The 17,506-nt window shown below is 40.6% G+C and overlaps 1 protein-coding gene across 1 annotated transcript; it reads right to left on the reverse strand.

Moving 5' to 3' along the window:
* Positions 1–12,903: 12,903 nt before the first annotated feature.
* On the reverse strand, positions 12,904–17,239 carry LOC103448230 (probable pectin methyltransferase QUA3). Its single transcript, XM_008387480.4, has 7 exons — positions 16,494–17,239; positions 15,407–15,610; positions 15,119–15,329; positions 14,765–15,026; positions 14,154–14,528; positions 13,516–13,611; positions 12,904–13,402 (listed from the first exon to the last, which is right to left on the reverse strand). Exons 1-7 carry the CDS (start codon positions 16,920–16,922, stop codon positions 13,180–13,182), a joined length of 1,800 nt encoding a protein of 599 aa, XP_008385702.3. The 5' UTR covers positions 16,923–17,239; the 3' UTR covers positions 12,904–13,179.
* Between the last annotated feature and the right edge of the window lie 267 nt (positions 17,240–17,506).

Below are 17,506 nucleotides of genomic sequence, written 5' to 3' on the forward strand. Positions count from 1 at the left end.
TTACTATGCGGATTAAGATGTGACATCTACTAGCCACATAAGGAACCCATCATGGCATCATCTGTCCGTCCTCAAACATAATGGACTAGAGAACTAAATAGACACTGATATAAGGCATTCCAAGAACGCATGTTCAACACTTTCCGTTTCTCCATCACAAAAAGGATAGGTATCATTTGTAATCACCTTTCTTCTCATCAAATTTTCTCTAGTTGGTAAGGCATTCAAGCAACACCGCCATATGCATATCTTCACCTTCTCTGGTACACAAGCTCTCCACAAAGCCTTCCATATATGTTTCAGCTCCCCGTGCATCTCAGAACCAGCAGTTTCATCCCCACCTATATTTCCACCCGACCTAGCTACCAAATAAGCACTTTTTGTCGAAAACAAACCATCATTCTCCGCAACCCAAACCAACCGATTTAGAGGCTTAAAATAACTTAGAGGAATACTAAGAATCAACTTTACCTCTTCCTCACAGAATACACAATTAATTAAGTCCCCATTCCATTGGATACACCCCTCATCCACCAACAAACTATCTACTGTAGTATCGTGTTCCACTTCAATAGGAATAGGACTCAAAACCTTAAAGAAATTCGGTCGAGGCAACCAATTATCCCTCTAGATTTTAATCTTCGTACCATCCCCTACCCTTCATCTAGCACCCCCTCCGAATTACCACTTGAGCCTCCGCCAAACTTCTCCAGCCATATGACACATTTGTCTTCACCAAAAATTTGTATTCGGAAAGTACCGAGCTTTTAATACCCATGCAACAAGTAATGCAAGGTTAGAAGTGTAGAGATCTTTAAACCGTACCCATAACTTTTAGGCTTACACATTTTACTCCACTTCATCCAATGGATTCCACGTTTTCCCAACTCACCACTCCACCAAAATTGAGCAACCATTTGACTCAAGTCCTCACATAATGTCTTGGGGAGTAAGAATGTTTGCATAGTGTACAACGGCATTGCTTGCGCCATAGTTTTTATCAAAATTTCCTTCCCCGCACTACTCAATAAGTTTCATCTTCACCCATTAAGCTTCTTCCACAATTGATCTTTCAAGTAGGCAAAGGTTGCTTTCTTAGCCTTACCCACATGGATTGGTAGTCCGAGATAGCGGTCATGGTACTCCACCCTTGCCATCCCCAAGCAATCCGCAAGCAATTGGACGTCGTACTCATTGAGGTTTTCACTAAACGCCACTTAGCTTTTCTGATAATTAACCACTTGCCTAGATGCATTCGCATATACCTTTAACAGGTGTTTAACCTCTAGACATTCTTGTAAAAAGCTTCTCACAAAGATGAAGCTATCATCTGAAAATAATAACTGGTGGACACTAAGTGCCTCCTTGCTTACACAATCCCCTTTTAATCGGCCATGTCTCTCCCAAGCCTCAAACAACGTTGACAAACCTTCAGCACATAGCACAAATAAGAAGGGTGATAATGAGTCCCCTTGTCGTATACCTTTCTTTGGATGTACATACCCCACATGTTCGCCATTAAGCTTAAATGAATATGTGACAGTGGTGACGCACATCATAACAAGAGAAATCCAACCCTCGACAAAACCCAGCTTCCTCATCATTTGTTCGAAGAAGCTCCATTCAATACGATCGTAAGCTTTACTAATATCTAACTTCAATGCCATCACACCATTCTAACCACTCTTTTTCGTATGCATATGGTGAGCAATTTCCAATGCCACTACACAATTATCCGATATTAATCGTCCGAGTACAAATGCACCCTGAGTAGGTGAAATAATATCCGGTAAAATGCTCTTCAACCTATTAGTTAGGACTTTGGAGCAGATTTTGTACATAACATTACAGAGACTAATCGGCCGAAGTTGGGTCATCAATGTAGGGTCCTTGTTCTTCGAAATAAGGGTCACATGAGTGAAATTAATTTTCAGTAACATACCACCCGAAGATAGAAGAGACTGAACTCCATTACAGACATACTGACCCATAATTTCCCAGTGTTTCTGATAAAATCCAGGTGACATGCCATCCAGCCCCAGGGTCTTTGTAAGGTGCATTTGAAAGACCGCAAAATGTATCTCCTCATTCATAAACGGTAATAACAGTTCACAATTCATTGCTTCCGTCACTTTGGGTACTATATGATCAAGGATCAACGACGCGTCATATTTCCCCTGCGAGTTAAACAACTTCTGGAAATACTTCATAATAATATTCTCCATACCTTTTTTTTATCCTCATGCCATACTCCATTTTCATCAAATAGCCCACATAATGCATTCTTTCGCTGTCTTCTGTTAGCTTTCTGGTGAAAAAATCTAGTATTCTGATCCCCCAGTCGCATCCAATTCTCCCTCGACCTTTGATGCCAATATGCTTCCTCCTAAGCAAGTAGCGAGGGAGACGACGATAGTCTCTGTGAAAGGTTGCTCGAATAAAGAGCTTAACTTATCCTCCGTTTTTGCAATTTCCCCCGGAATGGATCTTGTCGTACGTTTCACCATCCATCTGAGCAACTGTCATCTTGTGGCTTTTATTTTTTTGTCACCTGAAACATAGGGGAACTTGAGAACGTCAACTCCCAACCTACCTTTATTGTTTCGGTACAACCCTCTTGCATCGTCCACCCTTCTTCGTATCTGAACCCCTTATTAGCTCTTGTTCTTCTTTTTATCTCCCATTCCAATAAAACTGAAATGTGATCGGATGACGTAGGTTTCAAATAACTCACCCGGAATTGCAGAAATAGATCCAGCCACCCTTGATTAGCTACAGCTCGGTCTAAGCGTATTCTAATTCCCCCTCAACGTGTAGTTTCCCAAGTATATTTATTTCCTATAAACCCCAAGTCATGAAGCTGGCAATTTGTTAATACGTTTCTGAAGCCCTCCATTTGTCTCTCACTCCTAATATCACCCCCTTCCTATTTATTCGCTCTGAGGACTTTATTAAAATCACCTACACAACACCACGGTAAGGATGAGTTGGCTTGTAAACGTTCTAGTAAACTCCAAGATTTATGACGGTCTGTCTGTTATGCTAGGATAGCATCAAACCCGTTGGAACCAACTCAAGCTAACCCATAGGAAATTTATCAAATGAAAATGCAAGAACAAAATATTAAAGACACCAAGATTTTAACGAGGTTCCTCAACAGTCAGTGTAACTGGAGTACGTCCTCGGAGCAGTAGGAGCTCACCCAATAATCCACTATCAACCAAATGGGAGTTTACAAACTGTTGGCAATCTCACAACCCAAATAACCCAATACACCTAATAGCTCTCACACACTAAAGAAACAAATAGAGTAAGAAATATAATGAATAATTTCTTCTCTATACATATAGCTTAAAGCTATTACAACAACACTATTTTGGTGGATGATTACTAACCAATGAAGTAGCAGTTTCTTTTCTCTGAGGAGCTACGGCACCCTTTCTCTGTTGCTCTGCTGCTCTCTGCTCTCTGCTCTCTTCTCTCTGCACTCAGAATGGGTTTTTCACTCTCTTTTCAAAACCGAACTTTATCCACACAAGAACCAACAACTATTCTTTTCACCAAAGAATAATGCTCCATCCGAAGCTAGCCTTTTTAGAATTCCACAAAACAATAAGAAACATAATTATAATGTCTCCCCACTTTTTATTTTTTTTTATTAGCCAAAAGATATCTAATAATTTGGCCCTTTTTTTTCTTTTGCTTTGTTTAATACCTAAAAGGTGATGCTGAGTTGGCCACTTGGCCATAATTCAACAATCTCCACCTTGGCCAAGTTTCGAAAACGCCATGATAAGCCAACCAACACAATTAACACACAACATCACTCCCAAACACTAGCAAGAGAACAACTCATGCCGAGCCAAATGCTCCAAAACTCCTATTGCTCAATGCCTTCTTTATATAGGCATAATGTGAGCCAAGTTCAAGCAATGAACAAACTTGGCTACACCAACAACCTTAGTCAACATATCAGCGGGGTTGTCTTTAGTTGGAATCTTCTGGAGAATGATTTCTCCTTCACCAACGACTTCACGAACAAAGTGATAGCGCACATCTATGTGCTTGGTCCTCGCATGATGAACCTGATACTTAGCCAAATAAATGGCACTCTGACTATCACAATGTACCTCCACCTGCTTCTGATCAACCCCCAAATCTCTAATCAACCCATGTATCCAAATGGCCTCCTTTATAGCTTCAGCAACTGCCATATATTCAGCCTTTGTAGTAGACAAGGCAACAGACGACTGCAAAATGGACCTCCAACAAACTGGTCCTTTAGCCATAGTAAACACATAGCCTGTAGTAGACTTCCTTCCATCTAGATCACCTGCATAATCTGAATCAACATAACCAACTGCAAAATGGCCAATACCAGAGTCATTCATCTCAAAGCATAAACCAACATCTCGAGTACCATGGAGATACCTCATTATCCACTTAGCTGCTTGCCAATGCTCTTTACCTGGATTATGCATATATCGACTCACCATGCCAACTGCATGAGCAATATCCGGTCTAGAGCATACCATTGCATACATCAAACTACCAACCAAATTTGCATATGGTATATTTTTCATTTGCAGCTTCTCTTTATCAGTTTTAGGACATTGTAGAGAACTCAATTTAAAATGAGGAGCCAAAGGGGTACTAACCGGTTTGGTTGAATCATGAACTCTAAACTTCCGAATCAACTTCTCAAGGTATTGTCTTTGATTCAAACTGACCAAACCTTTCTCTCTATCTCTAGTGATCTCCATGCCAAGGATCTTCTTTGCTTCACCAAGATCCTTCATCTCAAACTCATTCTTCATTTGTTTCTTCAATTTCTCAATCTCTTCAACATTCTTTGAGGCAATCAACATATCATCAACATATATCAATAAATAAATGAAAGACCCATCTTGCTACTTCTTGAAGTACACACAATGATCATATTGACTTCTAGAATAATTTTGGCCTCTCATAAATTTATCAAACCTCAAATACCATTGCCTTGGAGATTGCTTCAAGCCATAAAGTGATTTCTTCAATTTGCAAAACAAATTTTCCTTCCCTTTCACTATATACCCATCCGGTTGACACATATAGATCTCTTCATTCAAATCACCATGTAGGAAAGCCGTCTTCACATCGAGTTGCACAAGCTCAAGATCATATTGTGCAACAAGAGCTAACATAATACGAATTGAGGAGTGCTTCACAACTGGAGAAAATATTTCATTGTAGTCAATGCCCTCCTTTTGTGCATACCCTTTAGCAACTAATCTTGCTTTGAATCTCACATTGCTTTTCTCATCAGCATCTTCCTTCTTGGCATACACCCATTTGCAACCGATAGCTTTCTTGCCCTTAGGCAATTTAGCTAACTCCCAAGTCTTGTTTTTCAAGAGAGAATTCATCTCATCACCCATGGCATTGCACCACCTCTTCTTCTCCTCACTCTCAATGGCTTCCTCGAAATTGGATGGAATATCATCAATGATAATAGGAAGAGCAAAAACAACATAGTCACTATACCGAGCTGGCTTGGTAATCTTTCCTCTGTTTTTGACAATAGACTCTTGAGGTGAAACTTGCTCTTCAACATGAATAGAATCTTCAAGTTCAACTTCTTCAACATCCTCATGGTCTCCAACTTCTTCACTTGTAATGGCTTCGACATCAGCGGAAATATGATTTGAAGTACCAGAGGCAACTTTCTCAAGCTCCACCTGTTGGACATCTTTCACATTCTTCTCAGAGACTTTGTACATACTTTCTTCATCAAATGTCACATCTCTGTTGATTACAAGTTTTTTCATCTCTGGGCACCACAACCTGTAACCTTTGACACCACTACTAAAACCAAGAAAGATAGCCTTTTTGGCTCTAGAATCAAGTTTATTTTCAGTCACATGAAAATAAGCAGGTTAACCAAAAATACGGATATAGTCATAATCAGAAGAAGGTTTTCCAGTCCATACCTCCATTGGTGTCTTACCCTGAACAGCAGCTGAGGGTAATCGGTTGATGATGTGACATGCATAATTAACTACTTCTGCCCAAAATGACTTGCTTAAACCCGACTGAGACAACATATATCTAACCTTCTCAAGCAAGGTTCGATTCAATCTTTCTGCAACTCCATTTTGTTGTGGAGTTCCCCGAACACTAAAATGTCTCACAATTCCTTCCTCTTTGCAAACTTTAAAGAAAGGGTCGGATGTGTATTCACCACCATTATCCGATCTCAAAATCTTAATCTTTCTCCCAGTCTGGTTCTCAACCATTTTCTTCCAACTCAAGAAAATGCTCAATACATCACTCTTGTGCTTCATAGTGTAAACCCAAGACCTTCTTGAATAATCATCAACAAAGGTCACGAACCAATGTCTACCACTCAAAGAGGGAGTCTTTGTAGGACTCCAAACATCCGAATGCACATAATCAAGAATGTCCTTCGTCTGATGTACAGCAGTACCAAACTTCACTCTAGTTTGCTTCCCCAAGACACAATGCTCGCAGAAATCAAGCTTACAAGTCGTGGCACCTTTTAGAAGACCTTTTTTCACAAGCCCTTGTAGAGCTTTCTCACCGGCGTGGCCTAATCTCATATGCCATAGTCTAGTAGTATCTGAATCAGATGTGCCCATATTTTCAGAGACTACAGATGCTTCACCTGTCACAGTGCTTCCCTGCAATAAATACAAATGGCCACATCGATGAGCTTTCATCACAACAAGTGCACCATAAGTAACTTTCAATGTCTGTCCATCTGAATGAAACCTGAAGCCCTTGGATTCCAAAGTACCCAAAGAAATAAGATTTTTCTTCAAATTCGGTACATACCGAACACCTGTCAACTCTTTAACCATGCCATCATGCAACTTCAAACGAACTGTACCAATCCCTTTTGTTGTGCAAGGATTGTCATCTCCCATGAACACAATGCCACCATCAAACTCTTTCAAGCTTGAAAACCAATCCTTGTGAGGGGTCATATGATGAGTACAACCCGTATCCAACACCCACTTAGTAGCACAATCAAATGATGAGGATGTGGTTAAAGCAAAATCAAAAAAATCTGTTTCAACTTCAGCAACATTAGCTTCAGAACTTTCTTTGCCTTTGGTCTTCAATCTAGGACAATCTTTCTTCCAATGGCCCTTATTACGACAAAAGGCACATTCATCCATTTCCAAAGGTTTTCTACCTTTACAGTTTCCTCTAGGTCGAGACTGTGATTTTTTCCTACTAGAAGATGACTTCCTCTCCGATGATCTACCTCTAACAAATAAAGCTTCAGAGGTACTATCATGATTTTTATCTCTATGCCTCATTTCATAATTCATCAAGGCATTTGACACATCTTCATATTTCACAGTTTCTTTACCATGCATAATAGTGGTAACAAAATGCTCATAAGAGTCCGGCAAGGAATTCAACAATATTAAGGCCTTATCTTCATCGTTAATATCCTCATCTAAATTTAACAAGTCGGCAATCAACTTATTAAAAGCATCAAGGTGTCTAATCATTTTTGTACCTTCTTTGTATTGAAAGCGGTAGAGCTTTTTCTTCAAGTGTAGCCGATTCACTGCACTCTTCGTCATATACTTGTCTTCCAATTTTTACCACAACACACTTGCTATCGTCTCCCGCATCACAAAATACTTCTGAGTTTTTGCAAGGCACAACCGAATTGAAGAGCAAGCCCACAAATTTAATTTCTCCCATTCCGGCTTCGACATAGCTTCCGGCTTCTCTCCCAAAGCGGCAAGTAGATCTTGTTGAGCCAACACATCTTTGACCTCACATTGCCACATCCCGAAGTTGTTTGTGCCATCAAACTTTTCCACTTCGAACTTTGCATTTTGCACCGTAGTTCTTGCAAACCCGGAGCTGCTTCCAAAAGGATTTTCATCTTGCCCGTCTGACATCTTTGGCAACTAGACAGTACCCAAGAGCAACAAGTGCTCTGATACCAATTATTGTGCTAGGATAGCACCAAACCCGTTGGAACCAACTCAAGCTAACCCATAGGAAATTTATCAAATGAAAATGCAAGAACAAAATATTAAAGACACCAAGATTTTAACGAGGTTCCTCAACAGTCAGTGTAACTGGAGTACGTCCTCGGAGCAGTATGAGCTCACCCAATAATCCACTATCAACCAAATGGGAGTTTACAAACTGTTGGCAATCTCACAACCCAAATAACCCAATACACCCAATAGCTCTCACACACCAAAGAAACAAATAGAGTAAGAAATATAATGAATAATTTTTTCTCTATACATATAGCTCAAAGCTATTACAACAACACTATTTTGGTGGATGATTACTAACCAATGAAGTAGCAGTTTCTTTTCTCTGAGGAGCTACGACACCTTTTCTCTGTTGCTCTGCTGCTCTCTGCTCTCTGCTCTCTGCTCTCTTCTCTCTGCACTCAGAATGGGTTTTTCACTCTTTCTTCAAAACCGAACTTTATCCACACAAGAACCAACAACTATTCTTTTCACCAAAGAATAATGCTCCAACCGAAGCTAGCCTTTTTAGAATTCCACAAAACAATAAGAAACATAATTATAATGTCTCCCCACTTTTTATTTATTTTTATTAGCCAAAAGATATCTAATAATTTGGCCCTTTTTTTTCTTTTGCTTTGTTTAATAGCTAAAAGGTGATGCTGAGTTGGCCACTTGGCCACAATTCAACACTGTCTTCGTTGGGTAACCATAGAAGAAGGTAACCCGCTAATGTTGTGGGTCACCCAAACCACCCACCTCAAAATCCAAGCGATCGTTAGAGTAGATTCTAAGCGAAAGGTAGGCCTCCTCTTTCCACATTACACATAGGCCACCTAATCTTCTTCTACTTGGTACAGTAAATATAAAGTCAAACTGTAATTGTGATTTTAGTTTCTCCATATGCTCCCTCGAACTTTTCGTTTCACACAAGAAAATCACAATGGGAGATTTGAAGAGAACAAGTCTCTTGAGTGCACGAATTTCACGGAGGTTCCCAAGCCCCTGGCAATTCCAGCTAATGCAACTTATTACTCTTGGCGGGTCTGATGCTCGTCAGCCTCCGCCGTTGAACAACTCATAGAATCCATCATAACCGACCTTTCCTTTGCTGCAGGTTCAATCTTCTCTACCTCTTTTCTCACGGGTAGTTCTCTTTCCAAGTTCCGGTCATTTTCTAAACTCCCATTTTGTCTTCTTTCTCCCCCTTTCTCTGCATCATCCGTCCCTTTGTGTCCATCCTTGCATGGTGCCCTCATGCCCAAAGATAAAGGGATCCAAATTAAAAGGGTCTGGGCCCAAAGGCCACTTAGTCTCTGCCCTTAAGTTTTGCTAAGTATTCCACCTGTCCTGCACTGAGTGTAGTGCATTTAGCTGTCCCGTACCTATAGGATATACCATACTTGTAGGCCCGACCAATATCGATAATGATCTAAGCCCAAATCCCTTATATATCACCCATGTGACCTCTGCTGCACATGTAGGTTGGGTTGTCCTCCATCCAAAACTTCCTGATTAGAAATTAGAGATTGGTGGACCTGCTCATCCACCAAATCATTCACTAATTCCCGTTGACCTGTGATAACAACATTTGAATCCACAAAAGGCATAATCGCCAAAGATTTATCAATCATATCTTCCTCTTGTGCAATCTCATTTAGGTCCGGGATGTTACGTCTTGACATATGTTCATCATGCAACCCCTGATTATGCCTCATTTTTCCAAATGTAGCCACCGTATCCCTATCTCCATCGCACTGCCCAGTCATGCGCCGACTCGTTTCTCCAATCTATGACCCTTCTTTCACTTATCCCATGCATTTCCTCTGAAGTTGGAGCTTTTATAGACCACCCATCTTCCAGGTCCAGGCCAAACCTTTTTCCTTTTGGCTTCCTATAATCTTTGCCCAAACATCATCTTGAAACCACCTCCTATACAATTTTGCTCGATCATCATCATTCTTCCCTTGAAATTTTCCACATTGTTCTTTTATGTGATCCATGATACCACAGAGAAAACATGTGAGAGGAAGCTTCTCATACCGGACATCTACTTGAACCACCTTCCCATCCAATTGAACTGACACCCAACGACATAGGGGTTTCTGCACATCAATCCGAACTCTAATCTGAAGAATGCTTTCGAATTAGAACTATTTCCTGCTTTGATATGTTAATACATACTCCCCCAATATATTTCCAATAAGTTTGCCCATCTGCCTCGTCATATAGCAAATTGGGAGCCCTTTAATTTGAACCCAGAACTCTTGGGACGAAAGATTTACCCTTGTAGGATGAGTGATATCGTCCGCCTCCTCCAGGACCAACAATGACTGCTTATTGTATAACCACAGGCCGCCCCTCTGAAACATGGTCCTTTCCTGTTGTGTGTGGAAGCCAAAGGCGAATCTATCATCCTCCAATTCAAGTATTAGGATGTTTGCCCTAGGCCTCCACAAATTCCTCATCTGCCACTTGAAAATTTCTTTATTTAGGGGTTTTCTCGTTAGCACCTCCCCCATTAAGAAAACTTTAGACGATTTTAGGGACAACACCTCCCGCTTTATCAACCACAATAATATGTTGTTCATCTTCCGTTATTGCAAACTTTCCGGAAAACTTTGATACTATATCCTCCATCGTTAAAAAACCCTTCCCTGTCCATGTCCTGCCCCACACCTAGACCTACACACACCGAGTTGAGAATTGGAGCACTCTTTTCCACACCATGAAAGAAAAACAAAACCCCTCGGAGTCAACTGTCATTGCCACTAAATGACTAGCGCGGCCTTGGACTGGAAATCAAGGGAATTCAGTTGAAGTCGCTCAGCACTCTCCTAGGGTTTCTAGAGACCTTTTTTTTTAATAGATTGTAGAATTTTGCTATTTTTTGAGGGAAGGTATGCGAATGGGATGATGAAAATTGACTTATTAATGATTCCGCATTTTGAAAATTATAATTTAAAATTCTTAGCGATCGTAACCTAACATAGGTTTTTCTTGTGAATAGCCAACTCAATGTTTGTAAACCGCCACGGGGTGGCCCAATGATTGAGGACAAACTCTAGGCCCGTACTCCACACAACACGCCCTAGGTTCTATTTCTACCGATAGTGAATCGCACAATGGTGGCCAGAGGAGGCTAGAATGCCTTTATGAGTTTTTCTAACCCCCGGAAAGATGGATTGTGCTAGCAAAGCCACCAACTGGTCCCCTTTTTGAAGAGGAAAATAAAAACCTCAATTTTTGTAATTGTAGCATCGCCATACTTTGTTCAAGAAAATGTGGAAGCTAACTCTTCCTTCTAAGGTTAAAATGTTTGCTTGGCTTATGATTCAGGAAAGATTGCAAACCAGAAAACGCTTAAGTCTTTTTGTTAAAAATATTGATAAGTTATGTCTGTTATGTAATATAGTCAAAGAAGACCAATGTCATCTTCTTTGTAATTGTGATTTCGCTACTAAGGTTTGGAGCTTAAGTTTTGGTATTTGTAATAACATTATTATTATGGGTGAATTACCAATTTAGTCCCTAAATTATCACCTGAGTGAAAATTAGGTCCCTAAACTATTTTGTTTTCTTCAGAAAACTCAGTCATTGAATTATAAAATCTGCCAATTACATCCCTAATATTAGATTTGAAGCTACTATATTCAATTTTCCATCAATTTAAGTCACCTTACTTTCATGTGATACACAATGGAAGGTAGATTGGTAATTTTTCATAATAAAATAGTGTATGAAGTTAACTTTGGAGGGTAAATTAGACGTTAGATTCACAACTTATATGAAATGTTAAGGGCTTATAGGCGAGAAAATGATATATTACAATCTAAAGTGTGGCAAGTGAATTAAGTTGACGAAAAATTAGAAAAAATAACTTTGAATATAATAGTAGGGATGAAATTAGCAGTTTTAAATGAACTTAGGGACTTAGTTTACCGAAAAATACTTCAGAGACCTAATTTTCACTGAGGTGATAGTTCATAGACTAAATTGGTACTTCACCCTGTTACTACTAAGGGTAATGATAACTTTTTTGATTGGCTGGAATCCTTAAGTTCTAATGACAGACGACTTCTCTGATCTTAGTAAAGTAATTCTGAATTGTTGGCAAATCTGGACGGAAAGAAATAACTTGGCATTTAGAAGTGTGCCCCTAGTTGCGGCATGTTGTGTTTCTATCATCGGTATTGTTGGTTCGACTTTTCTCAAGGCTAATGCAAGTGTTGTGTCGCCCCAAGGAGGCTCTACCTATCTACCTATCTCTTCCTCTATTAAATGGCATCCTCCTGACCAGCACGATGTGATTAAGCTTAATTTTGATGGTTCTGTTTTGAAAAACCATGCTGCTGCTTCCTTGGTGCTTCATAACAGTAATTACAGGTGATATTTTGGTGGCTGAAGTGATGGGTTTGCGAGGTCGTCTGCAATGTGCTAGGCTCAAGGGTTTCACTAAAATGATGGTGGAGAGGGACTTGAATCATTGAAGCTATGCAGGGTCATTGGGGAGTTCCTTGGAGAGTTAGCTCTATCATCAACAATATTCGTGTCCTTAGTCATATTAGTTGGAAGCACATTTTTAGGAAGGCAAACTTTGTAGCAAATGCTTTAGCTCACCTCGGTTTCTCCCTCTCGAATCCTCATTTTTGAGATTTCTGTTTACCTGATGTTGTTTTTCCTGCCTTTAATTTTGATTGTATTGAAAACGGTTATACTAGAAGTTTCGTACTTTAATGAATTTCTTCGCATAAAAAAATAAAAAATAAAAAACCTAGAAGCCTGATAGGAGCACTTTTGGGAGGATTAAAATATTTGAAGACAAATGCAACAAAAATCAAAACAATTTCGATTACCAAAAAAAAAAAAATAAATAAATAAAAACCAGTAGTAAACAAAATCAAATTACATTGTGCTTGGAAACTAAACATATAGGTTGCCACCTGTCTTTCTTTTTTCGTTTTCGTGTAATGCAACAAAAAAGAAATGCACGTCTTCCCATCTTTCAAGCCCTCCCTGTTCCAAGCCTATCAACTCCTTACACAATAGGGAACAGTGGACAAGAAAGAAACTGCATCCTTTTGATGCATGGAGACCAATTTTCACATCGGATAAAGATTAGATGGAGAATAGAGATTTATACCTACATTTTAAAGGACAAAGGCTGTCAGTTGGACGCCGATGGCAACTGCCAAAAGTTTTTCGTTGCAACAAGGACTTTTTCTCTCCCGTGCGATTCTGCTTCTTTTTCATGTATGGTAGCAGTCCACCTTACGGCGTGAGCTATCCGAGCTATTTTTTCAATAACTTCAGGGGAGTCTCTAACCACAACGATTCCTTCAGGACGCAACATTCGATCCATCTCCACCATCAAATCCACCATGTTACATCTGCACAAAATCAATGCCTAATGGTTTAATACTTCTATAAGAATGTAGGAACCTGTAGATTCAGGAAACGGCTGAGAACTTGAACTCAGGGATGCCTTTTCAAGTAGAAGTACCTGTTCTTGGTTGAACCTTGATGTTTTATGAGTGATTCAATGCCAGTTACATGGATGAAGTCATAAGAACGAGGGTATGTTGAGAAAGGCTCGCACCTAGGATGATCAAGCAGAAACGTTAGCTCATCAGTAGAGGTTTCCAAAACACTAATAAGTCCATAAAAATTAGCGAAAGCATATCATGATTAAAAGAGGACTCTAACCTAGAAATAGAATGCATACTGACTGGCACTAAAATCGACAATAGCAACGGTAAAAGGTCGTACCCAGTGCACAAGGTTCCCGCTTTACGCAGGGTCTGGGAGAGGTGAATGTCGGCAACGGTAACGGTTAAAAATAGTTTTTGCTATCTATTTTGTGCTGAAAATTATCACTGCTCCATCAACAATTTGCAAACAAGAAAATGGAACACAAACGGTATGATGGGGCAGGTTTCACGTTTTCTAGAATGTAAAGCAGCTGAAAGAACAGTTATAAGAAAGACTTGTTGATGTGATAGTATGATACTAAATCAGGTATTAGAGCAGGATGACAAAAAAGGTGCACTCTTCACAGGAGTGAATTGGGGGAAGAACAATTGATAAGCACCACCACAGGACTTACGAGTGAAGCACTTGGGGTAAAAATACAACACTCACCAGTCATGGTAGACTCCAATAAGACCTCGATCAAAGATTACAGAAAGAGTTGAGGACTTGCGGGCAGGAACAACATTCATCACCCACACAGGATCAGACTTCAGTGCAGCAGCAAAACCTCCAAAAAATGCATTCATGTCCATGACATTGCGTACAGCTGGAGTTCCAAGCTTCAGGTTTAGGGTGTTCTTATAGTAAGCAACTCTTCTTGCCCAACGTCGTGTGTCCGCCTCAAACACATCGATCCCATTTCTCATGACTGTGGCCCTTGCAGGAGCTTTTGTCAGCCTGTCCGGCCACTTTGGAATCATCCCAACAGCAAATTCTCCCTTGACAGAAGACGTTCTACTCACACATTTCTTTAACTTGTAGTACCTGCATAACGATTGAGTTTATTGGTACCGATCTCAGAACTTCTTTGAATTCGTTACACAACAAGAGCTAATTTTTGGCCTGATACATACGAGAGTTTGAAATATGATGACACAATATAAGATTTGTGAAAATAAAAAGATTTGGAAAACAATCACTTCATACTAACATAAAGGTTCCATTTTGGAGAAGGGGTTAAGAAACACTAAGAAACCAAGAACAGATTCTGAGACAATTACCATGCATCACTTGCGTCGTCTGATTCATCACACAATTCAAGACCAAATTCGTTTTGGTTAGGAAGACATGATTCACCAGCAGGCTTTTTCCAGACAGCTGTGTTTCCATCCACAGCAATCAGCTCATAACACAATGCTCTTGTGACAGCTTGGAGATCTGCCCATTCCTTGTCTTGATTAGCCCATTGCACGGGAGGACCAGATATTACTAAGTATCCTCCTGGGCGAAGTAAACGATCCACTTCAAGGAAATATGTGGCATCTGCGAAAATTCAGATTCCTTTATGATAAGAGCAAGTATTGGGGGTGGAAAAAAATATAACAGTATCAGAGGCTACAATGACAAAAACTCACTATAGGCAGTAAAAGGTATCAAACATCGAGAGCAATGCATCAAATCAAATGAGAATGCAGGAAATGGAAGTCTGCGAGTGCCAAGCATGGCAACAAATGCTGGAATTCCTCTTTCAAGTGCAAATTGTATCTGTGACTTGTGTGAATCTCTTGGGGCAAAAGACATTGCCAAAATGTCTTTGGATAGAAGATAACCCCCAAAACTGGCAACCTGTAAAGAATCAAAATTTGTGAGATTTGAGAGGGAAACTAGTGTGGTCTCCATGAAAAGAGGAGCACTGTTCTTACCCCACAACCCATGTCAAGAGCAGTTCGCAGAATGCCATCACTGATGGGGATGTACTGTCCAAGTTTTTCAATATATTGTATAGCTCCATCAGGAAACATGGTGCCACCGCCAGGGAAAATGAAATGTGGGCCTTCCAGTTTCATCCATCCCTGATGACCTTTCCTGTCTGCAATTTTGTTGTGTGGCATGTTGTCATGCCATATCTGTACACAACTACAGTATTTTAGGATATGTCCACACAGAACTAATGGCGATGCTTCAGGCCTTGATGTATCATCAAATGAAAGTCATTCTATCTCCTGAAGTCGATACTGGACATATCTTCCGAAAGAAGATTACTCAACATCACAAAGGGTTTATCTCTTTATTGTCAATTAAGAAGAGGACTAAAAAGACAATCGCATTTGAAAGTCATCGGCAATTAAAACTCCATAAGACAAGAAAAGCCTCACGTAAGCAGTCCAAGTTTCACTGATTTAGTAGCTATTTCCAGTTATTTATGAGCTAGATGGATCTTAAACCAAAATTCAAGAACATCAAACCAAAAATGTATAACACAGCACTTAACTCTAAACATCACAGGGTTTTTGAGAAGCTCTAGTAGCCAGGGAGAGAATGAAGAGTTTGTATGCCGGGAGGAAAGTGTATTGCTAAAATTCATCAGCAATGAGAAAGTCAAGATTTGAATACTTCTAGCATATTTCAAAGTTCGTTAGCTACAATGCACATATCCTATTTAAGAATCTATGTATTATACAAGTAACACAACTGTAACTTTAGTGGTTTGCATTCCTATTCCTAGCTCAAGAGCATGCATTGAAACAATGAACAAATTTCTCAGACCAAGCTTATCCACAAGCTCGGTTGCAGACATTCAACAGCTCAAACTTGCTGCACCACCTCTCATCAATAGATCCTCAAAGGCACCGTCCATTGAAAAATTCAAATCATATAACAGCTGCAAATCCTAATTCAAAGTTCCAAACTTTCTATCACTCAGACACAAGTTTAATCTTCCGAAAACGAAACCGGGGATTAGCCCAACAACCAAATTGATGAATTGAACGAACCCAAAAGCACACAAACCTTGGTCAAGCTGTCGGGCCATGGGACCGGAATCTTGTAGCCATTGGGAGGTGGGATCAAGCAGAGAGGGGTCTCCTCGGGCAGAGGGCAATGCCTCTCTCTGTAAAAGTTCATTTCCCGACTTAACTGGCTGTTGCGCCGGGGGTCCTCACAGGGCATGTGGTCGACGGCCTCGGCCGGGCAGGCTTCTATAGGCTGGTGGTGCTGCCCGAGCTCCACCAACGTCACTAAACGGTGCCGTTGCTTCGGATCGGCGTTGGTCGATAAGAGAAGAGCCTGGCGACCTGAGGCGGCGAGTGAGTCGCCCAAGGGAGTGAAGACTAAGAGGAAGAAGACAATCACTATGCCGAAGAAGGCCGCCGAGATAAGGTCGAGGAGGCGACATTGCCTGGAGCTCCGCTTCGAGGCGGGCAGGTTCAGGTGACCCATTTGGGGTTCGGATCAAGGGGGTCCGGATCCGATTAAATTGACATCCGGGTCGCAAAATGGACGAATTGGCTTCTGGGTTTTGAAAAAGAGGGGATTTTGAGTTGGGATGGGGAGAAATTAGGTCGGTGGATTGCTAGGGTTTATGTGTTGGAGGTGAGAGAGCGAGAGAGGGAGAGAGAGAGAGAGAGAGGGAGGTGGAGGAGTGCGAGACAAGATGATGAAGATGGAGTGTGACAACCTCTGCTGTGTTGCTTAATGGTAGCTCTTCATTTTGGATGAGGATCCTCTACATGTCTTTTTGGGTCCAATACTATACAAGATTTTTAATATGGACCCTCCAAAAGAAACCAACCTTTGTAACGACGCCACATATTTAATAAACCAGTTATAATTTTCTTTTAATTCTCCAAACCTGAACATGACACGCCCACACACCCTTCCCTCATTTTTGTGAAAGCAAGCATGCCAACACACAACCGAGCTTGGTTGGGCGAATAGAATAGATGTGGTGGTGGTGTCAAATGCGTTGCTTGCTTTTGTGCTTGAACGATTACGGTCGAGAAAGAACACATCTCATCCTTGGG

The sequence above is a fragment of the Malus domestica genome, chromosome 07 (genome assembly GCF_042453785.1).
Source record: "Malus domestica chromosome 07, GDT2T_hap1".
Classification (NCBI taxonomy): domain Eukaryota; kingdom Viridiplantae; phylum Streptophyta; class Magnoliopsida; order Rosales; family Rosaceae; genus Malus; species Malus domestica.

Bases quoted from the DNA above. Each gene is read 5' to 3' on its own strand.
- LOC103448230 (XM_008387480.4), bottom strand. From the start codon at position 16,922: ATGGGTCACCTGAACCTGCCCGCCTCGAAGCGGAGCTCCAGGCAATGT. The intron at 15,330-15,406 runs GTAAGAACAGTG...GATTCTTTACAG, and splicing joins CTCTTGACATGGGTTGTGGG to GTTGCCAGTTTTGGGGGTTA. The intron at 15,027-15,118 runs GTGAGTTTTTGT...GAATTTTCGCAG, and splicing joins GATACCTTTTACTGCCTATA to ATGCCACATATTTCCTTGAA.